Source organism: Talpa occidentalis, unplaced genomic scaffold (assembly GCF_014898055.3).
Source record: "Talpa occidentalis isolate TD23 unplaced genomic scaffold, MPIMG_talOcc4v2.1 talOcc4.4, whole genome shotgun sequence".
NCBI classification, from domain to species: Eukaryota; Metazoa; Chordata; class Mammalia; order Eulipotyphla; family Talpidae; genus Talpa; species Talpa occidentalis.
This window is the reverse complement of record NW_023604295.1, coordinates 32,481,916-32,506,769: the sequence shown is the minus strand read 5'-3', so window position 1 is coordinate 32,506,769 and position 24,854 is coordinate 32,481,916. Positions and strand designations below refer to the sequence as shown.

General features: G+C 39.3%; 1 protein-coding gene across 2 annotated transcripts in view; it reads left to right on the top strand.

Moving 5' to 3' along the window:
* ETV5 (ETS variant transcription factor 5) overlaps positions 1-24,854 on the top strand; it is a 58,048-nt gene that overhangs the window by 19,922 nt on the left and 13,272 nt on the right. For both annotated transcript variants that reach the window (XM_037525243.2, XM_037525242.2), the window contains exons 6-9: positions 8,895-9,024; positions 9,939-10,226; positions 22,238-22,497; positions 24,480-24,539. In XM_037525243.2, the coding sequence (XP_037381140.1) occupies positions 8,895-9,024; positions 9,939-10,226; positions 22,238-22,497; positions 24,480-24,539 (738 nt within the window). The remainder of the gene's footprint in view (positions 1-8,894; positions 9,025-9,938; positions 10,227-22,237; positions 22,498-24,479; positions 24,540-24,854) is intronic.

Here is a 24,854-nt window from a genome sequence, read left to right as displayed (position 1 = left end):
CATCCTGTCTACCTCCCTTTTTTCTTCTACCAGCTAGCTGGTTGAACTTTGTCTCAAAATTGTCAGAAAAGGCCAGGGCTATGAAAGTCGACAGTATGTTCAAAAGTAGAACTTTTGGTTTTGTTTTGCTTCTTAAGCCACATGTAAAACAAGGGAACACAGCTTCTGGTGACTGAAAGCCTTCTGCTCTTAGTCGCTGAGGTCGCCCCTCTGATAAGTTACAGGAAAATCAGGAGAGAATAGGCCACACTTGCTCTTTCCTGGTGGCTTCTTCAATTCTGTTTGCCAGCGTCATTTTGTACTCAAATGTCTCTCTGTTAGCTTGTCTTCTCTTCTCCTGTCCCACTCACTGCCACAACCAGACAGCAACCTGGGCAGTAGTCTTGGACTGTGCCCTGCATTCCTAAGTTAGTGCCTTAAAAAAAGTGCCTTATCCTTCCTATGGAGGGAAATGAGGTGGGATGATAATGGCCTAAGAGAGGGAGAGGTGACCTATGAAATTGGAGGGAAAGAAATTATTAAGATTAGGAATAGACCTTCACTTTAGGATTATGACACATGAATCCTGAGATCCTGACCAAGGCTGCATACATTCTGCATCACATTTGTTCAGAGATACTCTGGAGACATAAGCTGGCCACCCAAGGCCTAACCTCATGGACGTGCCATCTGGAGGCAGGTGTTGGTGTTTTAGTTCACTTCCGTCGTGCAGCACATCTTTCTATGTAAACTTAAGATCATGACAGTGAATGTGACCAAAAAAGGTCCTCAACCCCCAAGGTCAGGCCTGTACATCCAGCTGGATTTCAGAAAGATGAGCCAGCCCCAGGTGAAGGCAGTGGACCTGAAGAAGGATAAAGGACAATCCTGAAACAGCCTGAACCATGACCACCAGGGAAGCAGGTGCAGAACCTGTGAGTGAAGTGAGGGAAATAGGGATGAGTTTAGTCTTTTACTCCCTCAGACCACAGTGTTGCTGATGGACAATTTCTTTAATGCTCAACAACTACATAAATGTCATATATATTCACCACAAAGTGTGTGATAATTTGAAGCTTTGATGATTATGAAACACCATAATCATTATTAGACAAGGTGTTCTTGTCTTTCTACAAAAAGATACTCCTTCTGATTCAAACTGTCATTCATCGTAACATTTAACAAAAGTGTTTTCCTTTATTTTGATTCTTGGTGCTGTAATAGTGAAGTTCACAGCCAGCACTGGCATGGGGTAGGTGCCTTGGACAGAGTCCACAGGCCTGTACTTGTGGGCAGGAAACAGATTTTGTCAGCAGAGGGAATTATTATTATTCTTGAATGGACCATTTTGTCTTTTTTTTTTTTTATTTTAAAACATTTGGGTTATTTCTTTGGAAGATTGCTTCTATACCATCATAGAAGAATTTCTAAAATTTAGAAATCTTGGTATAAGTATTAAGCAGTGATGCTGCTTGACCAGCCCAAGGCTGCTTATTTGAAAAATAGAAATTTAATTGAGATAACATATAGAAATCAAAAATGCAGTTTGATAAATTCCCACATTGTATAGGCATGTATATTAGGACCCAGAACTTTCCAGAAAACAAGAAGATTCTGCTGTGTCCCTGAACAGGCTCTACCTCCAGATTCCAGAGTAACCTCAGTCCTAATTGTAAAAACTATAAATCATAAATGGACTCATAGCACATACACCTTTTTTTTTCTGATTTGTTTTGCTGAACATATTTGTGGGATTCAAGTTTTTTGTTGAGTGCAGTCATAATTTCTTCATTGCTGTTGCTCTGTAGTGCTGATATTTTGTTTGGAGTAACAGATAATCCATATCGATCAATTTGAAATGTTTGGAATATCAAGCTTTCTAGCCATGAATATGATAGATCCTTCCATTAGAGTTCTTTAATTTTCCTTAGGGCTTTGTAGTTTGCAGTGGAGCCATCTTACATGTTTTTTCTTAGATGTATTCTTAGGTATTTCATGGTTCCTCGCTATTGTAAATATATATTTTAAATATCATACTTGGCCTCCCCTGGTGGCGCAGGCAGTTGAGCACCGCTCTGTGACACTGTCCACAGCCTCTGCAGTGCCGGTTCGATCCCAGCTGGCTGGCGAGGGTCCCACATGGCACAGCAGACCTCTCCTGTCTTTCCCGCTGCTCCCCTCAGCAGTATATTTCATCAGTCTGCCTGTTCTGTTCCCCACTCTGTCTCAGGTGAATTCTCTCACCCTCCCGTGCATCTGGCCTGTACCCCGGCTCTTGTATAAATAAATAAATCAATCTTTAAAAAATAAATAAATAAATAAATAAATATCATACTGTGAAAACATATGTCACTGCACAGAGAAATAGTTATTGTTAGGTTGACTTGTATCCAATGACCTTACAGATTCTTACTCTTTATGGATACTTTCGTATTTTTCTATGTACCCAGCCAAACCACATGTCAATAATTAGTTATATATCTTCCTTTCTATTCCTTTTTGTCTTTTATTTGACTTACTGCATTGACTTTTTTGACTTACTGCATTGACTAGTTTGAGACCTCGCTTTGGATGACTCCATCAGTCAGATAGGAAAGTTTTCTAAGAAGTTCCCTATTAAGAAAAACAACTATGATGTTAAACTGGTTGACTGATAACATCATATCTCATTTTAAAAGGGTATTATGATGCTCTGCAGAGCAAGACATTGTACTCCATAGTGCATACCCACAAATAAATACGAATTTAATTAAATCTTGTCAGCCAGCCACCCTTGTCTTTCTCACCCTTGACAAGCAGAGATTCATATATACATGTGGGAATGTGTGTGTCTATGTCTGTATGTATGTCTGTGTATTCTAAACATATTTTCTATAGTCAAGTATTATAGATATATAGTTAAGTACTATAGGACAGTAGCACTAACTCAAAGTGTTTTGCCTCAGAACTGGCTCTAAGAGAATTGTCCAGAAGCAATTTCAGGAGGGCAGGGTATTTGGGGAGAGAGATGGTATTCATGGCAACAGTGTGATGTCTGGTTAGTCCATGACTGGCTGTAAAAGACAGTGGGTCTTCCAAAGTGCTTGCAGCTGTCCAAATGAGCAGATTTTGCTTGCTTGGAGTATAGGAAGAAGAGTGAGATGGAACACTAGAATAAGAGGCAAGGGTGGCTATAAGTAAAGGCTACTGGAATTGGAGATGTTGTTGCCAGGAGGAGTGAGGGAGGAACCTGGGCCTGGGGCTAGGAAGAGGTGTGAGACCTGGATATAACAAGTGTGCTTCAGCTGTAGAGTACAGAGTAAACATGAGGATACAGACCCTAAGGGTTGACCAAATGCTGTCTCCTATTCTTCTCTCTGATGCTGTGTTCTTTCTCTTTTAATTCCCTTTTCTCGGTGATTCCCTCAGCCAGGCATGACTAAGAATTGCTTAGGTTGGAATCCTGGCACGTATAACTATGAGACTGTGCAGATGACTACCTTTTGGCGCCGTGCTTTTCTCATTATAAAATAGAGTCAGTGGAAGTAACTTTGTCATTGGGTTGGGACGCTCTAATGAAATAATATAAGAGCAACATGCACAAAGTCATTACTAAGGGGTCTGTCTTTTTCTTTTCCAGAGATACTGGCTCTTACCCATTTTTCCGTTTGTTCTAGTGTACTTTCTCTCAACCAGACTTCTCTTAATTAGGTATAACGTGGTATTTTCATTGTTTCAGTTGAAAAAAATAGTTTCTATTTTTAACGTGCAGAGTGAGTCCACTATCTCCCATTTCTGTCAATATGGTAGATCACTGACTTGAGTCGCAGCTCCAGGATTTTGAGCATTTCCTTTACTTCTTTTGGGCTTCAGGATCCTTGTCTATAAATGTAAGCACCTGAATTAAATGAACTGTGAGCCCTAGTTTAACTCCAATTGCATCTATGAGAAAATGCTGACGTCAGACCCTTTGCTAAACTGTGCTTACCATGAAGAAAGAACCCTGATTTGCTTACCATCATCTCCCTAACACGTCCAGGAAGTCTGGTCCATAGAAGATGCTCAGTGAATGAATGAATGAATGAATGAGCAAATGAATGAAACTTTTAAAACAAAGTAGATGGTCCCAAGTCACAGAATTATCAGGATGCCATTGACTTCATGGGCCCATCTTCTATAACTCCAAGCTGAAACTCAGAATTTTTTTTGGTTTATTTATATATATATATATATATATATATATATATATATATATATATATATATTTACATCATTGTTCATTTTTGTACAGTTTGCTTTCTCCTCTCAGGTGTAGTCCCCATAAAATTACTACCAAGTCACCTGTGAACTATCACCATAGTCTCTTGTGCTCTTCCTGTCCCTGTTTTAATCCCTCTCCCTCCCCCGCTGTATGTCTCCTATTTATTGTTGCCTACTAGTTTTGTCTTTTTTTCCCCCGAGCCCTTATTTGGTTCCCCTATATTATATAAGTGAAACCATCTGATGTTTTTCTTTTTCCTTCTGATTTAGTTCACTGAGCATAGTCCCCTCCAGCTCTATCCATGTTGCTGCAAATGGCATGAGTTTATCTTTTTAGATTGCTAAATAGCATTCCATTGTGTATATGTACCACATCTTCTTGATCTAGTCATCTGTTTTGGGACATTTAGGTTGTTTTCATATCTGAGCTATTGGAAATACTGAAATATTGCTGGAATAAACATAGGAGTGCAGTTATCCTTTTGAATTAATGTTTTTGTGTTCTTTGGGTAGATTCCTAGGAGTGGAATTGCGGGGTCATTACTAAAAGCTCCATTTTTAGTAATTTGAGAAACCTCCATACAGCTTTCCATAGTGGTTGGACCAGTTGGCATTCTTATCAGCAGTGTAAGATTGTTCCTTTTTCTCCACATCGTCACCAGCATTTGTTGCCAGTTTTTTTTTTTTTTAATATGTGCCATTCTCACTGATGTGAGGTGATATCTCATTGTGGTTTTAATTTGCATTTCCCTGATTATAAGTGATGTTGTGAATTTTTTCATATTTCTGTTGACCATCTCCATTTCCTCTTTGGAGAAGTGCCTTTTTAGCTCTTCTGCCCATCTTTTGACTGAATTGTTAGCTTTGTCTTTGTTGAGTAGTGTGAGCTCTTTGTAGATCTTTGAAATCAGTCCTTTATCAGTTGTGTGGAGTGCAAGTATTTTCTTCCAGTCAGCAGGGTGTTTCTTTGTTTTGGTTATTGTCTCTTGCTGTACAGAAACCTTTTAGTTTGATTTAATCCCAGCTGTTTATCTTTTCCTTTACTTTCTTTCCTTGGGGTGGGGGCGGGGGGTGATGAACTTAGAATTTCTAACTATAGATGTTTATCAGTTCAGAGAGTCAACTTTTGTAGCATTTCTTTTCAGACTTCCTCCGGAGTGCATGATACCTTTTTAATTCCAATTTGTTGCCAAACTTTATAGTCCTAGGTCTCAGACATCATTCAGTAATGTCGCCTGTGTGAAGGTAAATACTCTATTTTTGAAAGCACAATGTATAATTACACAACATCATAGCACCATCTGCAAGGTGCTGTGCCATTTTCTTTATTTCTCAAGGCAGCATCACATATCTCATTTTACAAGTGAGGGTATAGACTGAAAGCAAGGAGGCTGCCTTGGGCCTCTGCGTTCCTGCTCTAAATACACCACTACCTCTGACTAAGTGTGCCACGGTCAGGTCCTTTACACACCCTCTGGCCCAGCAGTCCCTTTGGGGGCCTAAGCTTTCTTCCCTACCACTTGCAGGGCCCCTTTTGACTTTCCTGTCAGTGATCTATGCATTTTTCAATTCTCCTTCCTGCTGTGTTCCACTCTCTTCTCTTCGAATAGGTTGATTCCTAGGGGAAATGTATCTATGACTAACATAGTGCCCCTAGCCTTGTGGGGTAGATGTTGTTTCTGCCTTCAAGGTTAAGGACCAATTAGAAATATAATCCGTTCAAACACTCATTGTCATAACCTACTTTGGGTTGCTTTAGTGAAGCCCAACAGACTGGCAGTTTATAAACAATAAAAGCTTATTCCTCACAATAGATCAAGGTGCTGGCACCATCAGGTGAGGGCTCTCCTCCTGTCAGACTTCTGGTTGTGTCCTCACACACTGAGGGAGAAGGGGGAGCAGTAATCTTACTTATGAGAGCAGTCACCTCTTGACCTAATCACTTCCCAAAGGCCGCACCTCCTAATATAGTCCCTGTGCCTCAGGATTTCAACATATGAATTAGGGAAGGAAGGACACAAACATTTAGAGCATAGCACTCACCAGCTATTTCTTAAACCCCTCCTTTATGCAGAGAACATAATTCCAGGTACAAGACAGTTCATGGGTAGTAAAAGACTTCCTTTCATTTAGAGCCAAAATGGTGTGGTGCACACTGAAAATACTATGCAGATTTGAAGAAACGAATACATCAGAATTAGCTGATAGTTTAGATACTCTTAAAATAGGTATATGCTATTCCTGAAGCCATCATAAAATGAGTTTTTTTTTCCTAAGCAGCTTTGGTTTACCCTTTGGTGTAAGTGTTATCAGCAGAACTATAACTTATAATAATACTTTTTTTTAAGCTTTACTTATTTTTTGCATAGAATAGATGGAATGTAGGCCAGAGGTGGGGGTGGGGGGTGAGAGGATTCACCAGAGACAGAGTGGGGAGCACAACAGGCGGATTTACTGAAATGCACTACTAAGGAGACCATCAGGTGAGACCGGAGAGGTCTGCTGTGCCAATAGGATTAGCTCCCTGGCCTAGGATTGAACTCAGGCCTTAGCAGTGATAGCGCTGAGACTTATTAACCCTTGGCCACCAGGGAAGCCCTAATAATAATATTTTGAACATGTGAAGATATTTCTAAAACCTGAAGAAAGCTGAATTTCTAATAATTTCCATAATTGCTTAGTTTTTAAACTTGGGTAAAACAGTGATTGTAGGTGATTTTCTATAGTACAGTAGAAAAAGTAGAGTTTTCAAGGACATGTAATATTCTGTTAAATTGGGGCATCTTTACCTTTCCTCATTATTTTGCCAAGATTTTTGTGGCGGGAGCAGAGGGACAATGACTGCAGTGCTGAGAATCCCAGAACATCCACTGCACTGGAAAAATGGTTGTGTGTGTGTGTCAAACTATCTCATTCTCTCCTCTCATGGTGGACAGCATTCCAACAAGAGCAACAAGCCTCGCTGTTTTCTGGTCTGAATGTCTGAAAACATTTGATAACAATTGAGGGGTGGCTTCCATGATGGCACCATTGAAAAATCACCAGAGAGATGTTGATGATTTCTAAACATAATCTGCCTGTTCTGAATTTCATGTACTCAGAAAAGCAGTTGGCAGTATGTAGGAAAGGAATTCTGAAAACCCGTCCTTTCTCTCAGTCACTGGTAGGATTTTGCTTTATAAACTTGTAGGCTATGATAGGGTCATCATCTCACTTGTTCATTTCTGAGTCCAACTTTGATCTTGGAGGAGGCCTCTGAGAAACCACTGAGGTAGACTATTTCAGTCTTATCAGGCAGAAAAGGGATGATCATTTAACTACTTCTACCTAGTCTAAGCCCTAAGAATTAACCAAACTCCTGAAAGTGTTTTAGGAGTAAACGTGGAGTTAAACAGATTTTAGTCGGTCCTCAGGGCACTTGTCTGTATTTAGCTGTTCAGTGAGGCCTTTGATACAGTGGCAAGTGACTGGCACGAAAACTTAACTCATTCTCCACCTCTTCCAAGGTCAAGGGGTATAGTTCTAATCTACAGCTAGAGAAGACAGCCCTCCCAATGCAGCATCTTTAAAGTTTACCCTACTTTTGACAAAATTCCCTCTCTAAAATGACGTCCTAGGTAATACAGAAAAACAGACTTGACTTGGTTTGGTTTGTTTGGATCACTCTTGTGTAAGCCAACACTTTGAAAACTCTTAGTACTGTGCTTTCTCAAAATCACATGTGAAACAGGCAGCTTTCAAATTTCTTAGCTTTACATTCTTAATAAGGAAATTGAGGCATCAGAAGTAATTTTTCCAGAGTTGTTCATTCACCAAACAAAGGTAGAAGAGAAAGCTGCAAACACCAAACAGGAAGCAACAGCTGTGTGCACTAATTCATTCATTTGGGAAAAGGAATTGGAGGCATCTATGAAAGGACTGGTTATGCAAAACTGCCCTTTCTGGTTGGTCAGTGCAAACGGCACAGAACTTAGTCAGAAGCACAAAGCTTTCAGGATTGCCACTGTCTGCAGTGAGCATTCCCTAGCTGGTGGTTTGGTTGCTTGTTATATTCCTTCGCTTTTAAAATTTTTGAAAATGCACCTAAAGTTGACTATTACTCAGACCTATTATAGAGTTCCTTAAGGAAGGATTTTTTAAAAGCCATAGATTTAATTTGCAGATATGCCACTGAATAAGAAATATATTTACCAGAAAGTTTTAGGCCTTTGATAAGGCAATGTGGAATGTATAACAATATGTTTTTGGCTGTTTTGTCATTTTTGGAAACAAAATTCTCCTGTCTCCAACCACTGGTGTTTGTTACCATGTGTATTTTTCTGGAAGAAGCATCACCTGCAGGATTTTAAAATGTTCTATCACCTGCAGGATTTTAAAATGTTTTATCACCTGCAGGATTTTAAAATGTTTTAGAGCCTTTAGGAAGCAAACCCAACAATAAAGAAATTTGGAAAAACGACTTAGCTAATTAAAAATGTCAGATGATCTGACTTTCAAGAACTTTTCGTTGGTTTTAGATGGAAGCTCTGTGTTTAAGTGCTTTGCTTTCTCTGGCATGTGACTTGAGATAAGTTCCAAGAACAATCCACTAGTTACTGGGTTTGCAGAAGGAAATATGCTCCCTGTTAATGGGCTGTCTTCTCTCTATTCCTCCCCCATCCCTCTTCTTATTTCAGTGGTGCTTCATGCCCCACCTCCAACCAAGATCAAACGGGAGCTGCACAGCCCCTCATCCGAGCTGTCCTCCTGCAGCCATGAGCAGGCTCTTGGTGCTAACTATGGAGAAAAGTGCCTCTACAACTACTGGTAAGTGTAGATGGAGAAAGATTGGCCAGAAAGTAGCTGTTGAGCTGTTTCAAGTGTTTATTATTCAGCAGACACCCAGGGGAGCACACACACCCCCGTCCTCCATGGCAATGGAATTTGCTAGGTGTGGGCCAGTCCAATGGGGCCTTTATGTTGCCTGAGAAACGCCAAACTGTTAAAGCAGCTCTGTAGGGAACTGAGTCCAGAGGGAACCAAGCCCTCCTGAGGAAAAGAGCCTTGAAGACTGGGGTATTTGATCTGTGGCTTCAAGGGAGGGAATATATACTTCTTCATGTCTATCATATGTTAATGTGAACTTTAAGCACCAAAGAAATAATCTTCAAATCAGAATATATGAAAAAGTCCAATGCCGGTGCCCTTTACTTAAGAATATCCAGGACCAGGAATGAAGCTTTAATTTTAAATCATTCTTTGCTCTAGAAGATAAACATAGATTTGCCTGAAAGGGGGAGGAGAAGAGTTGTTAATTCAAGTGATGTTACAGCAGAAATTTATCCTCAACAAAGGTTCTGACTAATTCCTGGGAACCCTGGAATACTTGGGAAAGGAGGCTAGAGGACTCCTCTGACATAAATCCCCCCTCATCCATCCACCCTCTACACACGTATATGGAGAATTCTTTTAGAAGGGGGAAAAAAGGAAACCGGAAGCTGTGGCTAAAATTATCTTTGAGAAGAATCACTAGAAGTGTTAAACAAGTCCCTGTGACGCAGTGTGTTTGTCACTTTTCAGAGGTACAAATATTCCCTCGGGGCTGCCAGCACTTTTTAACTATGTTAATGCTGTCATTTCCTGGCAACCCTGGGCTGTCAACCTAGTGTTCTGCTGGACCTGGTGACCAAGGTAATGGCTTCCTCGAAGCTTAATGGTTCCTTTTCTCTTTCTGTTTACAGTGCCTATGATAGGAAGCCTCCCTCTGGGTTCAAGCCATTAACCCCTCCTACCACTCCCCTGTCACCCACCCATCAGAATTCCCTATTTCCCCCACCTCAGGCAACCCTGCCCACCTCGGCACATGCCCCTGCAACAGGCCCTGTCCAGGCGGTGGGCCCTGCCGCCGCCCCTCATTCGCTTCCAGAACCTGGACCACAGCAGCAAACCTTTGCGGTCCCCCGGCCACCACATCAGCCCCTGCAGATGCCAAAGATGATGTCTGAAAACCAGTATCCATCAGAACAGAGGTGGGTGCTGACCTGGACTTCCTTCACTACCGCTTCTCCTCACTGGGAGAGGAGAAGCAGTTAGTCATATTTACCAGGTACCTATAAAGTTTTCATTCCATTGAGGCATCTTGTGAGGTAAGACTAATAATAAAATGAATATGACCTTTTTATATATCGCCCTGTTCCCGAGGTACTACAAGCCATTCATAGACATTACAACATCCTAATGAAGTAGGTAAGGGAAGATCATTAGCACTATCCCCTCATTAGAGGGCTGGAGGAAGGGAGTCTTGCCCAGGCTACACCGTCTGTCGGCCCTCACTGAGGGCAGGTTTCCTGGCTCCTCATTGGTTACTGCCTGTGAGAATCAAAACTTGGTTTATAGTACCCATAATTACTTTATTAACATTGTACTTACATATTAGGGAAGATTGCTGAGTTATGGAGGTATTTACTCATCTGATTTTAACACAGGTTTTTTTGTTTTTGTTTTTTTATTTTAACACAGTTTAACAGTAGATTAGCTGAGGATCTTATTTATAATTATCTCCTTTTAAGCTAGAAATCTCATAGTTCTACATTCCTAATAAGGAAATTGTGGCATCAGGAATTACTTATCCAGAGTCCTTCATTCATTAACAAACTAAGGTAAAAAGGGAACTGACTATGCAAATACCAAACTTAACCTTTAAGGTCCCAGCCTAAGAGTCCATTATCTGTGGATGCTTGTGGCTCTGGGGGCCTGTCTTTTTTTTCTCAAACCTCTTTAGGCTGAGGCGATTATGTAGGTGGCTAGTTGTCAGTGATGTGGCCAAAGGCTGCAAGATGGTGGATAATGTGTTTCTCTTTCTTCCTTTGCATCAGGTGGGTGTGGGGATGAAAGGGTAGAAGAAGGGAACATGTACCGTCCCCAGCTTGGTCCAATTCAGATGCCTGCCAGTATTAACTCAGAGGCCACTTTCTTTATTTCTAGAAGAAATGCAGAACAAAACTAAGCATTCTTTTTTTTTTTTTAAATAATAAATTTTATTTTTATATTCCCTATACAATTGCAACCCCCCCATTCTGATCCCAATCCCTCCCCTCCCGCCCCACCCCCCCAAAAGTGTCTCTGTTTCATAGTTTTTTGTTGATTCTGATTTTCACTTTCTTATAGTTATTCATTTTCCTGGTCCCTTATTTAAGTTTTCTAGATTCCTACTATGAGTGAGACCATCCGGTATTTTTCTTTTTCTTTCTGGCTTATTTCACTGAGCATGATCCCTTCCAGCGCCATCCATGTTGCTGCAAATTGCATGTGTTTATCTTTTTTGAATGCTGAGTAATATTCCATGGTGTATATGTACCACATCTTCTTGATCCAGTCATCTATTTTTGGGCATTTGGGTTGTTTCCAAAGCTTAGCTATTGTAAACAGTGCTGCTATAAACATAGGGGTGCAGGTGTTCTTTGGAATTGATGTTTCTGTGTCCTTTGGGTAAATACCTAGGAGTGGAATTGCTGGATCATATGGAAGCTCTATGTTTAGTAGGTCCAGAAATCTCCACACAGCTCTCCATAGTGGTTGGACCAGTTTGCACTCCCACCAACAGTGCAGGAGAGTTCCTTTTTCTCCACACCCTCGCCAACATTTGTTGTTGCTAGTTTTTTTAATATGTGCCATTCTCACTGGTGTAAGATGGTATCTCATGGTAGTTTTGATTTGCATTTCCCTGATTACAAGTGATGTTGAACATTTTTTCATATGCCTGTTGGCCATTTGCATTTCTTCTTCAGAGAAGTTTCTTTTTAGCTCTTCTGCCCATTTTTTGACTGGATTATTTTCTTTGTTGTTGTTGAGTCTCATCAGCTCTTTGCAGATTTTTGTAATCAGTCCTTTATCATTAGTGTTGGGTGCAAAAATGTTCTCCCAGTTGGTGGGGTTTCTCTTTGTTTTTGTTACTGTCTCTTTTGCTGTGCAGAAGCTAAGCATTCTTAACCTAGTTTCTATCCCATTCCGCCTTGCTGTGAATATCACCATCAAGACCTACATGACTTGGCTGGTTAGCATTCTGGTGAGGCCAAGGGCCACAGACATGGATAGTATATCAGACCCAAGGAGTAGTGCTGAATAGCAGCTGCCCATTGTAGGCCTCTGTTAAGACAAGGAGCTCAGGTGTAGGAGACAGCTTCCACTAAACTTTTGCCAGTTATCACCATGTATTAACTGCCTTGCACTTTTTCAAGAAAATTGAGAAATTTGAGTATGTTAAAAAAAATCCAGGTTTAGGGTTTTTTTTTTTTTTTTTTAAGTTGGCAACTAATTAAAATGAAAAACAAAAGCAACACTTTACAGACTAAACAAAACCTCTCTGTGGGCAGAATCACCCTGCAGGCCTGCCAGTTTATGAACTTGGGCCTGGATACCATTTTTACTTCAATAGCTTTTTGGTCTTGTACTTTTGAACAGTATTTTCTAGTCTCCTGTAGGGGTTATTAATTGAGGAGGAGGGATGAGGTGGGGCATCTATTTGGCATTTGAAATACTTAGCAAACTTTGTCTTTGTTCAATCATGTGTAAAAGAAAATTACTTCATGTTAAATCTCTTTTATTCACGTTTCCCTGTCAATCCCTGTTTCTTATCCAGGGGGCTTGTGTAAACAGATTGTGTCAACGGTTAACTGAATTGGCGGGGGAAATACCCTAATTCTCTTGGCTGCTATTTGTCTTCCTGCAACCCTAGTCAACTGGGAGTCGTAGTCTCAGTGGTGAAGGAAGCTTGGCTCCCAGCTGTCCAGCCCCCTCCTTGGGATTTATGAGTGTTTCCCTCATGTTTCCAAAGGGGAAAGAGGCAGGAGACAGAAAGTAGGTGTTTCTTTTGTGGAGTGATTCATCCACTTTTAAGAATGATGTGTCCAAGATAAAAAGATCGCACACACACTGGGGTGTAATACAGGGATCCTTGAGCAAGTGGGGGTGAAGGGTGAAGTATACTGTTGGTTCCCAGATCTGTAAAATAAAAACAACACTGGGGTACCTAGGCGTCTGTACTAGAGCACCGTAGTCTCCAAGTTAAGAGTATACACTAGTCCTCTGGAGTTGGAAATCAATAGGTATTAAAAATGCAGATTCCTTGCTCTGACTTAGGGATTGTGTTGGTGGTTCTGGGCCGGGGTCTGGATGTAGCATTGTCACACTTGGAGAAATCATAATCCAGCTCTCTTCCAACCCATTTTTTTTTTTTTAAAGCATCAAGTAGCCAGTACTATAGAGTTTTGTTCTTATTCCCCTTGTCTGTTATAAACGAGGGTAGCCATGTAATATATGTGTGATGCAAATACATCAAATATATGACAAGTGATTTTACTTGTACTGAATAGCATCCAGAAAATGAGACAAACTAAATTCTGTGGTCTGATTTTATGAAAGTCGTAGCAATCAGTCATGTATGATAACAAGCTTAATCATCACATATTTAATAACTTGTATGCTTGTCTTAAAGTGTAGATAACTTCTGTCAGTAAGTTGTCAAAAGTTGTTCTTTATCTCTATCAAAGTTGATCTTTGTACACTGCTTTTTATTAAAATTGGAGGGAATATTCCTTCAAAACTAGCCTTATAAAATATATAGTATTTTGCAAGATGCAAAGAAATACAGACTTTTTTGAGCCTTTTAACAGTTCTGTGACCAAGACAGAACAAAAAGCCCTATTGTACAAGTTAAAAAAAAATCAGGCCCAAGAGCAGCTAAAGAGTTTCTCCCCTAAGGGTTACATAGCCAAATATAAGATTCTACATTTAGCAATTTTAATAACTTAATAACTGTTTGTATTGGTGATGATTTGGTGGGGCAGGGAGATTAACATTCACTGCTATCTACTAAAAGCTGAATAAGTGATGTTAAGATTTTGAACTTGAACTTTACCCATCTTTTCAGTTTTCAAAGTACCAGAACTTATCCACCTCTGAAACTACTAAATTCTCATATGACTTATCTAAACCCAAGTTGTAACATACCTTTTTTGTTTTGCTCACATTGTGCCTTTTCTCTTCAGCTGAATAAAACACCTTTGAGGTTTAAAAATCACGATTTAGATCCTTTCTTTAACCACATTTAGCCCAGTATCTTACTTATCTTCAATGTCAGTTTATAGATAGTGATAATACTTGTCTAGGATTATTCCTTAGACAACTAAAAATATAGTCAAAAGTATATTCAAAGTATTTCATATGATCTTAATATATAATTCTTCACAACTCAGAAATTATTTTTAAAAGATAAACACTGTGTTTGAAAGTTAGTTTATATTTGTGATTTCTGACCCCCAAGGAGGGGGGAAAAAAGCATGTAATTTGGAATGTTCAGACACATTCCATTTATCCTTAAAGACCAGCTGCTCTTGAAGGCGAACTGTTTTTTGTTTGGCTCCCCCAATCTCTCAGTTTTTTTCTGTGCTGTTTATGATGTTTGTATGTGTTACGTGAAGGAACATAGAAAAGATTCCTTTGTTATACCCATAGTACCCACCACATGTGTTTTTATCATACCATTATACCATTTCTCATTGCATTTCAAAGTTGAGGGAGTCCCCACAATTCAACTAAAGTGGCTCCCTCCACAAAGAAATTTTTCATCGAATAATTTTGGAATGCACTGCCCTCTCACTCACCTGGCATCAAGAAGCAAAAAATTCAAGAAAAGAAAAATTTAAGAAAATACTCCTGGTGGTGGAAAAATCATCTGGCCCCTGATGCTCCCTGCGGGCACCAGTTCTGTACTAGGGTATTATGCTGTCGGCAGTGCCCGGAGTCATCAAGAAGGGTCAGCTATGTGGCTGTCTTCTACAAAAACAAATCACCTAACCTGTTTGAGAAAATTCTCTCCCTCACTGGCTATGAGCAAAGCTTCAAACCTTAATGGGATGAGCTTACGATTCTGGAACTGTGATTTAATAGAAAACTACTCATTCCTTAAAGATGCTGATGATTAAGAGATAACATATTCAAGTTTTTCTCTTATTTCTACTTTCTCTCTTACAGTCCATCACCAGTAAATTACTATTAATTTTTTTCTTCAGATTTTGTTGTTTTTTTAGAGCAGGACAAACTTGACTTGAGTCACTTTTGTAGCCTAGCCTGGAATGAAGTGATGTGTCTGACACATCTCTTCTCCACGCACTCTTGCTAAAAACATATTGTGTATGGAGCATAAATTCACTTTGGGATCTGAAACTGAGTTTCATAGATGCTTAATGGAACCTTCCTTGACAGACTGAATAATGTACTTTAATGGTTGAGTGTGTTTGCTGTTTTTAGTTTTGAATCTTAAAAGAGAGGTCATTTTCAGCATTTTGCCATGTTTGCTTTAGGTGATTGTTACTTTTCATCAAACTAACAAATTTTTACTTCTCCCTAATTTACTGAGAGTTTTTAAAAATGTATGCAGAATTTATCAAATATTCTTGCTTCCTCTGTTGAGATGATCAAACAAATTTTCTCCTTTAATTTCTTATTGGGGTAAGTTACACTGATATCTGTGAAAACAACCTTGTCACTGTGAAACCCAGTTCATTTGTTGTGTATTTTGTGCTTTGCTAAACTTGTTTGTCAATATAGATTTAGAATTTCTGCATCGGTAATGATGATTAAGAATAATGTATAATTTTCTTTCTTATATTGTCCTTGTTGGGTTTTAACATTAAGTCATCAAATGAGGAGAAGGTATTTTTTTTTATATCTTCTAAAATTTTCATGTGAAATTGGAATTCTTCATTCCTTAAATCTGGGAATTTGGTGTTACCAGAAAAACCATTTATCTTGACCTTTTGTCTTTCTTAGTCTTGTCACACATCATTTGTCTTTTAAAGAAATCAGTGCAGATTTGTTCATCCTCTCTATTCGATGTTTTCTATTTCATTGGTGTTTATTGTACTAAAATATTTTATTTCTATTTTCTCTTTTTTTGGTTTATTTCTCTTTTCTTTATACCTTCTTTTGGTTTATTCTGGTTTTCCTTTTCTAATTTCTCTGGTTTTATTTCTGACTTTAAAAAAAAGTATAAGCATATAATCAAAAAGCATTTGTCCTAAACACATTCATTTTGCTTCAGATTACTCACTGTTTATGACTTATCTGAAGTCACTGCCGATAGCATCCTCTTGTATCCCCAACCCCAAATATCCTGGTGTGGATAATTATTTGATCTCCCTACCCATGTCCTGCTTTAGCTTGTATCCCCTGAGTTCTGATTTGTGATACTTAAAAAGTTCAGTTCCAAATGTTTTCTATTATTTCTTTCACTCAAGAAGTTCTTTATATATTTCTACATTCTCAAACATACGGGAGTTTTCTAGTTGCCTGGACTATATATCTTTTATTTAAATGTCAGTGAGAGAGTGTTTAAAAAACAAGTACAGAAACAGTTGAGGCCAGTGACTCTGGAGTTGCACAAACTAACAAGCTTGGAATTGAGTCCCAGCTCTGCTACTTCCTTTCTGTGTGACCTCAGGCAGGCACTTAACTTCTCTAAGCTGTGTTTTCTTCATCTGAAAATGCAAGGATAGTAGATTTGTACCACAAAGAAACATTGAGTGGATCAAATGCAATCATATTGGCCCAGAGAAGGTACTCAGTAAATGTTAGCTTCTATGACAGCTTTACTGTTTAAATATCACTTTTCCATTCCATGAAGAAAACCGTACTAAAACGATGTATGTATCACAAGTTAAAATTTTAAGTTGTTTCATTGTTTACTATTAAGTGTTAAAACATAAAGTTCCTTTTTATCTCTAATCTTTTCTCTTCATCATCAGACTTATTAGTGTTGTACATACAAAACTAATACTTTCACCATCTAGTATCCTAGTCATCTCTCCTATTTACATCACTATCCTTCCATATTTGGTGTTTACAAATCAGTCATCTAGGCTTTTAAAGGACATATTTTGTTTCTCATCTCTCAGTGTTTCATAACAGTTTAGATGGGCCAGGTTTGAGCCCAGCTAGCCTGACTGGCCTCACAAGGGCCTGAGAGCTGTGTTGGAGTTCTTTGGCATGCTTTTAGGGATGGTGATAGATTTTGTTTTGGAACAATGTCTGAATCTTGGTATATGACAGGAAAATAAACATTAATGTGAAGTTGACTGGCACATTGCCACCCAAAATGCAAATCAGCATTTTTCTCTCTGAGAAGAGAATGGATATTGCATAGGCAGTAGTAAACTCTATTTTGTTATGTCAGTTACTTGTGTGCCATTTTCTCCCAGTTCCTTAAGCCTCTTCCCTTACATTTGCATAGTGTCTGAATTTAGCTTGTGAGAGGTGGGGGAAGAACTGAGGTAGTTGACGGTGGTGGTTGAGGTTAATATATATCGAGAACTTAGCAGTGTGCTGGGCCCTGTTTCAGGCATTATCATATGTAATCTCTACCACAGGCCCTTGGGACACGTATCCTGGTTGTCTTTATTTTACTGACAAGAAAACTGAGGCTCAGAGCAATTACATAACTCACCCAAGGTCACACAGCTAGTAAGTGGTAAAAATTGGCTTTCAGCCCAGAATGTTCTGACTTCACAATCAGAATTTCTTGTCCAGCTATGCTGCTTCTCTACTTTCTGTCATCTTTAACCTTAACAGAAATATTGATATCGGTTTCTTGGTCAATTTTATATATCCCCTCTCAGCTGACCTCCAAACTGTCACTTCACCTGGCACCCATTGCCACAGGGTAGCCATCATCAAATCTATGCTTTTCTCCTTTTTTCCTCCAAGCATTGTGTTTACTCTGTGTGTTGGCAGCAGAAACCGAAAAGGAAATGCAGAAAAAGCATCTAACGGTTTTCATAACGTAAACCAAATGTTGGTAGCGTGGGTGAGCTCTTGGGAGGAGAGGCGCTATATAAATCTGACAAATAAATAAATAACTGGTTCTTTAAATAAACTGGCACTGAAAAAGCCTTAATCTGTAATCTATTGAATTTAGACTCACTCAGTAGTCTGAAGTCTCCTTTTGCTCACCAACTGTGAGTTCACTAGGCCTCAGCTCTGTTGGGATAACAAGTGGGGGACAGGCAGAGGGGCGTTAGCAGGCGAAGAGATTTGTTGGAAGCCCAGCTGCCTCTCCATTGCTAACGATTGTCTGCCTCAGTAAACAAGAGACATCTTTGTCATAACTGAATTATATATACAGAACATCCTTAGATACTTCAAAAGGATTGTGGAAAGGAGAACACGGGGTTCAAATGAAGGTCAGTGAGTAAAGTTCACAGAATGTCTTTTGAGGACAAGAACTGAATTACTTTTCTAATCTCTGCAAATAAAAGCCATTATTGGCAAGAATCTCTGAGAGACTCTTTCTTCCAAATGTGTTGGTTTTGTGACCTACCCTTAGGATATCCTTTGTCACACCCACTCCCTCAAAACAAACCATGACTGAACCATACCAATTATAGAATCTGTTCTACAGATCCCAGGCCCCCTAAGCTTTGCGTACCCTTCAGGTTCCACTGTGGGAAGGGGGTGGGGCTGCTGGCTAGTGCCCACATAGAAGGACTCTTTCCTGAAGAGGCCATACCAGGCCAACTCTAGAGTTTCATTCTGGAAGGTGAGAAGGTGAGCAAGGAACGGAAGTGGAGTGAATGGGCCTGCCAGCTGCAAAGGCTCTGGTTACAGAGCTGAGTAGTTTCATCTCAGAGCCATCAAAGGAAGTGGCTGGTGGAGGTCACCTTTGAAGGTGCTGAGATGGTGGTGGAGGGGAAAGGAGAGGGAACATGGAGGATGGGTTCCCTTGTTTACTGTCCATTCCTGCTAGTGTCAGTTTGCGTGCTTGATTACAGTAAGGCCTTAAAGTCTTCATATTTTCTGCCCACTTCAGAATTTGCTTTAAAAATTCAGGCTTGCTGTGTGCTGCTGGTGCCTGTTTTCTAAATGTCAAGCCTAAACCCAAGTTTCAAATTTACACTTCTCCAAAGACCATTAAAGGTTTCCTTAAATAACTGCAACCTTGAAAATCTCATTCCCGATGAAGTTCCACTGTAATGTATTCAACACCCCCATGAAACCTTACATAGTTTGTAAAATTTGTATTGGCCCGACAGAGTCTGATGCTTTCGATGTTTGGAATAAAAGGATCAGTATGTCTGAGATAAAAGAATAAAGATATATAAGGTTGTTCAGTGATTTTCATGTTATAAAATGATCTTTATCGCTGCTTTTGGCAAGGTAATAGAGGCACACGGAGACTAAGTGCCATGCTGGCCCCTGATCAGCAGTGTTATCTGCCCCCAAATCTCTTCAGTTTATGATTTTAAATCTTGATGTTCTAGAAATCTGTTGGCCACCTGTTGCCACAGATTGATTCAAATCAAATTCAAATCTTTGACTAAAGCTATTCATAGGATTGAAGCTAAAATTAAAGAAGTCCTTAATGATAAGATTATGGTGTTGATTTATAAAAATTCATTGAAATTAGGTATAAATCCTTTCCTTTTCTCTGAACTTTGGCTCCTGCTTTCTACTTGAGGACATACATTCACAAAAGCATTTCTTTATACACACAGGTTAGTGCTTGATACATGTTTCATATTGAGACCTGGAAATGGGGGTTACCAGCCTTCTGAAGCCTACCCCAGTAGTCAGTGATTACTGCAATGGCAGAAACCAGGCTTTGTAGACATGTTATTATTTCATCATCCTAGTAGGATTTTGATAGATAATGCATCCCCTTGTTACATATGAGGAAATTGAAGCCAAGAAAATGTGCCTTCTCTCACTTCCCTGAAGCGACATCCTGTTAAGACTTCAGATATTCCCTTTTACTAACTGACTTCCCTACAGGCTCAGGACAGTTGGCATACATCTGGATTTCTCCAACAGCTAAAGGGTACTCGTTGATTAAAAACAGTAACAAATGACTTCTTTGTTCTTATAAAATGTTGTATATTTGTTACTAAATTGTGATGAAAAGAGAAAACCAGCTAAAATCATAACCACCCAGGGCCTCCCCCGTGGTGCAGCGGTTGAGCGCTGGGTTGCGAAGCTGCCCGCGGCCTCTGCGGCGCCGGTTCGATCCCCGGTTGCCCCCCGGCCACCGGAGGAGGGTCCCACATGGCGCGCAGACCTCTCCTGCCGCCCACTGCTCCCCTCAGCAGTGTACTTTGGTCCTTCTGCCTGTTCTGCTCCCCACTCTGGCTCTGGTGAATTCTCTCACCCTCCCACGCTTCTGACTGTACCCAGTGCATGTATAAACAAAAACAAACAAACAAATAAATAAAAAAAAATGCCTCTATTAAAAAAAAAAAGTTTAAAAAAAAAAAATCATAACCACCCAAAGATGATCAATGTTAATTTTTAGGTGTAAATCCCAAGATTTTATCTGATACCATACTTTTTTTATTCAACCTGCCTATTTATAATACATTCAAATAGTCTTTCTAGGTTCTTACACATTTGCATATTTCATGTTTGATAGTTGCTTTTAACTAAGTGACTGTATCACTTAGGTCCCTTGTTAGACATTTGCACTGATGGCCATCTTTGTAGATAGATCTAATTTTACCTATGATTTCAGTATTTTTTTAATGTGCCAGGCATAGAAATTAGCCTCTTCCTGGCCGTTTGGCTAAGATCAAGTACAGAAATTAGCCTACTCCTCTTCCAAGTAATCAAGAAAAGCTGTTTCTCTGTTTATACCTATCTAAAATGATTAATAATGGAGTTAATTTTTTTGTTTGTGACCATTAGTATTTCTTCTTTAGTGATTTTTCTACTTATACCCTTTATCCAATTTTTCTATTAGGATGTTTATCTTTGTTGGTTTTTAAAGGCAAAATCTTTTTTTTTTCCAAAAATTTATTCACTCATGCATACAAGAACTGGGGTACAGGTCAGAGGTATAGGGGGTGGGGTGAGAGGATTCACCAGACAGAGCAGGGAACAGAACAGGCAGATCAACCGAAATACACTGCTGAGGGGAACAGCAGGCACCAACAATAATACCATTGCTGTGCTCATTAGAGAATTTTCCCCAGTTTTATTTTTGGTTTTGTTTCTATTTTTTTGATTATAGAAATTTATACAGTAAGGTATAGCCACAGTTACTTCATGGCTTGGCTGTTGGTATGATGCACAGAAACATTTCCCTTCACTCCAAGATTATATCAGTTTTTACACATACTATTATGGTTTTACATTGAAATCTTTAATTCATAATGAAAATTATTTTAGCACATGGTATAAAACTGCGGTTTAACTTTTTCCTGCATTAGATTAAAATTCTAACCTTAACAAATAGTAAAATTTGGAATATACTTGACAGTTTACTACTTCCCACTCAATTCCTTTGATACTACTATTGTGACTATAATATTTGCCAATATCTCATCAGTCATTACTTCTTTTAAAAAATCATTTTATCTTTAAAATAAAGTTAGGATCATTTTGCTAAATTGCCTTTTATAGAATAAGTTGCTTTTATAGACTAACTTTCAGTAAGTAAATCATTCAAAGTCTTAAATATTTTCTATTTATATATTTTTTTCTTCAAAAAACAATTTTAAGTATTTTTTTCCTTATGGACTGTACATTCCCTAATTATTATTAATGATTGCATGTTTTTATATTGCTATTACAAACCTCTGTCAGATTATTTTATTGCTATTACAAACCTACTGTCAGATTATTTTTTGTTATATTTTCTAATTGGCTGATTTGTTCTCTTTGGTCTTTAAAAATTAGTTCTATATACACATGAGAGAATGGATGAATTAGTGATCAAACATATATGTCTGTATGAATGTAACTGTGTATTAATGCTATTTGCAAATAATTGGTTTTATATATAAAATAAGAGGCTATCGCTTTGTCTTTTGTCACTCCCTGACTTATGAGGTGTGAAATATAATTTTGGGAAAAGGATAAAGTCCAGAAATAAACATTAATGAATACCTGTGCAAATAATTCCCTTAATCTGGACTTCTAATCTTTAGTGCTTAATCCTAGTAGCCATTCATCATGTTCTTAGTTAAACAATATAACTACTTTCTTCTTACAGATTTCAGAGACAACTGTCTGAACCCTGCCACCCCTTTCCTCCTCAGTCAGGAGTTCCTGGAGATAATCGCCCCAATTACCACCGGCAAATGTCAGAACCTATTGTCCCTGCAGCTCCCCCACCCCCTCAGGGATTCAAACAAGAGTACCATGACCCACTCTATGAACATGGGTTGCCAGGCATGCCAGGCCCCCCAGCACATGGATTCCAGTCACCAATGGGAATCAAGCAGGAACCCCGGGACTACTGCGTTGATTCAGGTTAGCATACATACCACACCATTCCTTTCTTTGTTCTCATTCATCTGTCTGATTATTAATTGTCTTCAATGTGTGGGACTTTGGAAAGAATTTTATAAAAATTGTCCTCAAAATGTTTAGGAGCTAATAAAAAGCAGACATGTTATATACATAGCTGAATACAAGCAGAACAGAAGCCATGCAAACAGTAGGCAATCAGATACCTCGGTGGCCAAGCCTGAAGATTGCTGGGGTCCAATCTCAGTGATGCCCTTTTGAAGACCTGTTATCTTAGGGTCACTGGACACAAGGAGCATTATTTAGTCATTTTAATCCTGCCTCTAGTTTTGTGACTTTCTTTTTTCTTAATACAACAGCCCTTACTAAACTCTCAATATAAGTATAGGGAAGAGGTCACATATAGGATGGGATTTTTTTCTGTTCTTGAATTGAATGATGTTGCAAGAACACATCTGGAATGTCAACTGTGTGGGGTGGTGGAAAGGTTCTCTCACAGTTGCCTCATGGGATTTAATGCTCTATTGCAGTGTTTTCATCTGTTCTTGTGTCCTTCAGTGGCTGCTGGTTTACACGGAGGGGAGGAATATATATGTTTGGGCATCTCTTACTTGGCTATGGGTTACCTCTTATCTACAAACTTAAGTCTATCAGTAAGTTTAAACAATACTTGTGAGCCCTCCCCTCCTTACCCCCCTCTCTTTCTACAAATTTTATAGGCCTGGCATATTAAACATGGTCATTAAGGAAATTGTACAGCTTACGTATTTAGAAATTGTTTCCTCCTCTTTGTTTCCCCTTCTATCAGATATGACTTAAACTTTTTCATTCTTTCTTTGCAGTTGGTGCTAAAGGGATTTGAGGGTGGTGGTTAGGTTATCAGCCCTTTCCCTTACATATTCTTGAAGATCCTGGGGATGGGTGAGCGGGGCAATATGTACTTAAATGACTTTTGCAAATGGAAGGGGATATTAAATTTGCTCTTGACTTTCTTTGAGATAATATGTAAATTGCTCAATTCAGGCCGAAATGGTTATGAGAAAGGCTAAGGGGGTAGGCAGAAAGGAGATACCTTTAAAAATTACCGAGTGTCAGGTATTGATAGCTTACAAAATTTCCACTGGCATTCCTCCTGAAAACTTAGATGTATTTTTCTCAGGAACAGACATGACCAGCAACATTTTTCCTTTGGGACTGACATTTCAATCTGTCCTGACTGGTTTCTCATTCCACCCCTCCCTCAAATATAACAGTCAGCAAATGATACCATATCCATCTTTCTCTGAATGCTGTTCCCCCAGGTAAAGCCTCATCCCACGTGGGTACAACTCAACTGTCTTGTCTTTCCTTTTGACAAACAGCGTCGTAACACAAAGCCTGGAGTCATGATCACTTGAGTGTGGGCCTTCAGTTTAACAGTCCCATTGTGGTGAAAATGTACTTCCAAACCCCTGCCCCAGCTCAGGCCATGTCTTGTACTAGCTGCCTAACTTCAGATCCCCTAATCTCTTCGGTCTAAAAATACTCCCACTTCTTGGAGCAGAATTGGGTGTGACCAGTAGCAGAAGAGAACAAATTGGGAAAGATCTGAAGTGATCCTTCTCCCCTCCAAACACCCTGAGACAGTATAGACAGAAGGCAAAGACTGCTTTTGGAAAGCCAATTTCTTTTTCTATCATTAACTATCTCACCAGATTTGGTGTTAAATAATTTCTAAAATGAGCGAATTATGAGAGTGAGGCATCATTTTACTCTTTCATGATTCTAGATTAAGAGCCACAAGTTCTAGTCTGAGAGGGTAGTTTCCCATGTTGCTTATTGAGTTGGTGCCCTTTTCCCAGGACAAGGTCAAAAAGACATGACCTTGGAGCAGGAGAAGGCTTAGGAGCTTTGATGCAGAGCTTCAGTTCAACTGATGTTCTGATTCAACTGCAGAAGCTATTGACACAGGGTGTGTGTGTGTCTGTGTGTTATGTTTCTTCCAGAAGTGCCTAACTGCCAGTCATCCTACATGAGAGGAGGGTATTTCTCCAGCAGCCATGAAGGTAAATAGCTGTTTTGTTGTTGTTTTTAGTAATATTTCAGCAAGCTTTATATTGCTCAATGTCCAGGCTAAGATTTGAGATCATAGTTAAACCTTCCTGAGCTCATGAACTTGTGAGCTGATTGACCATAGTCTTCCACTTGTGGGCCAAAGGGGCTGAGGCATTTTCCTGAGCACTGTGAGGGCTGCCATCATTTTCAGTCACAGTGACCCTAACTTCTAAGCTAGGGTCAATGAATAATATGAAGCAAAAGTGAATCAACCTGGTTTGCACATTCCCATACAAGAAGTTATCTAGCTGTATACAATTTGAGAT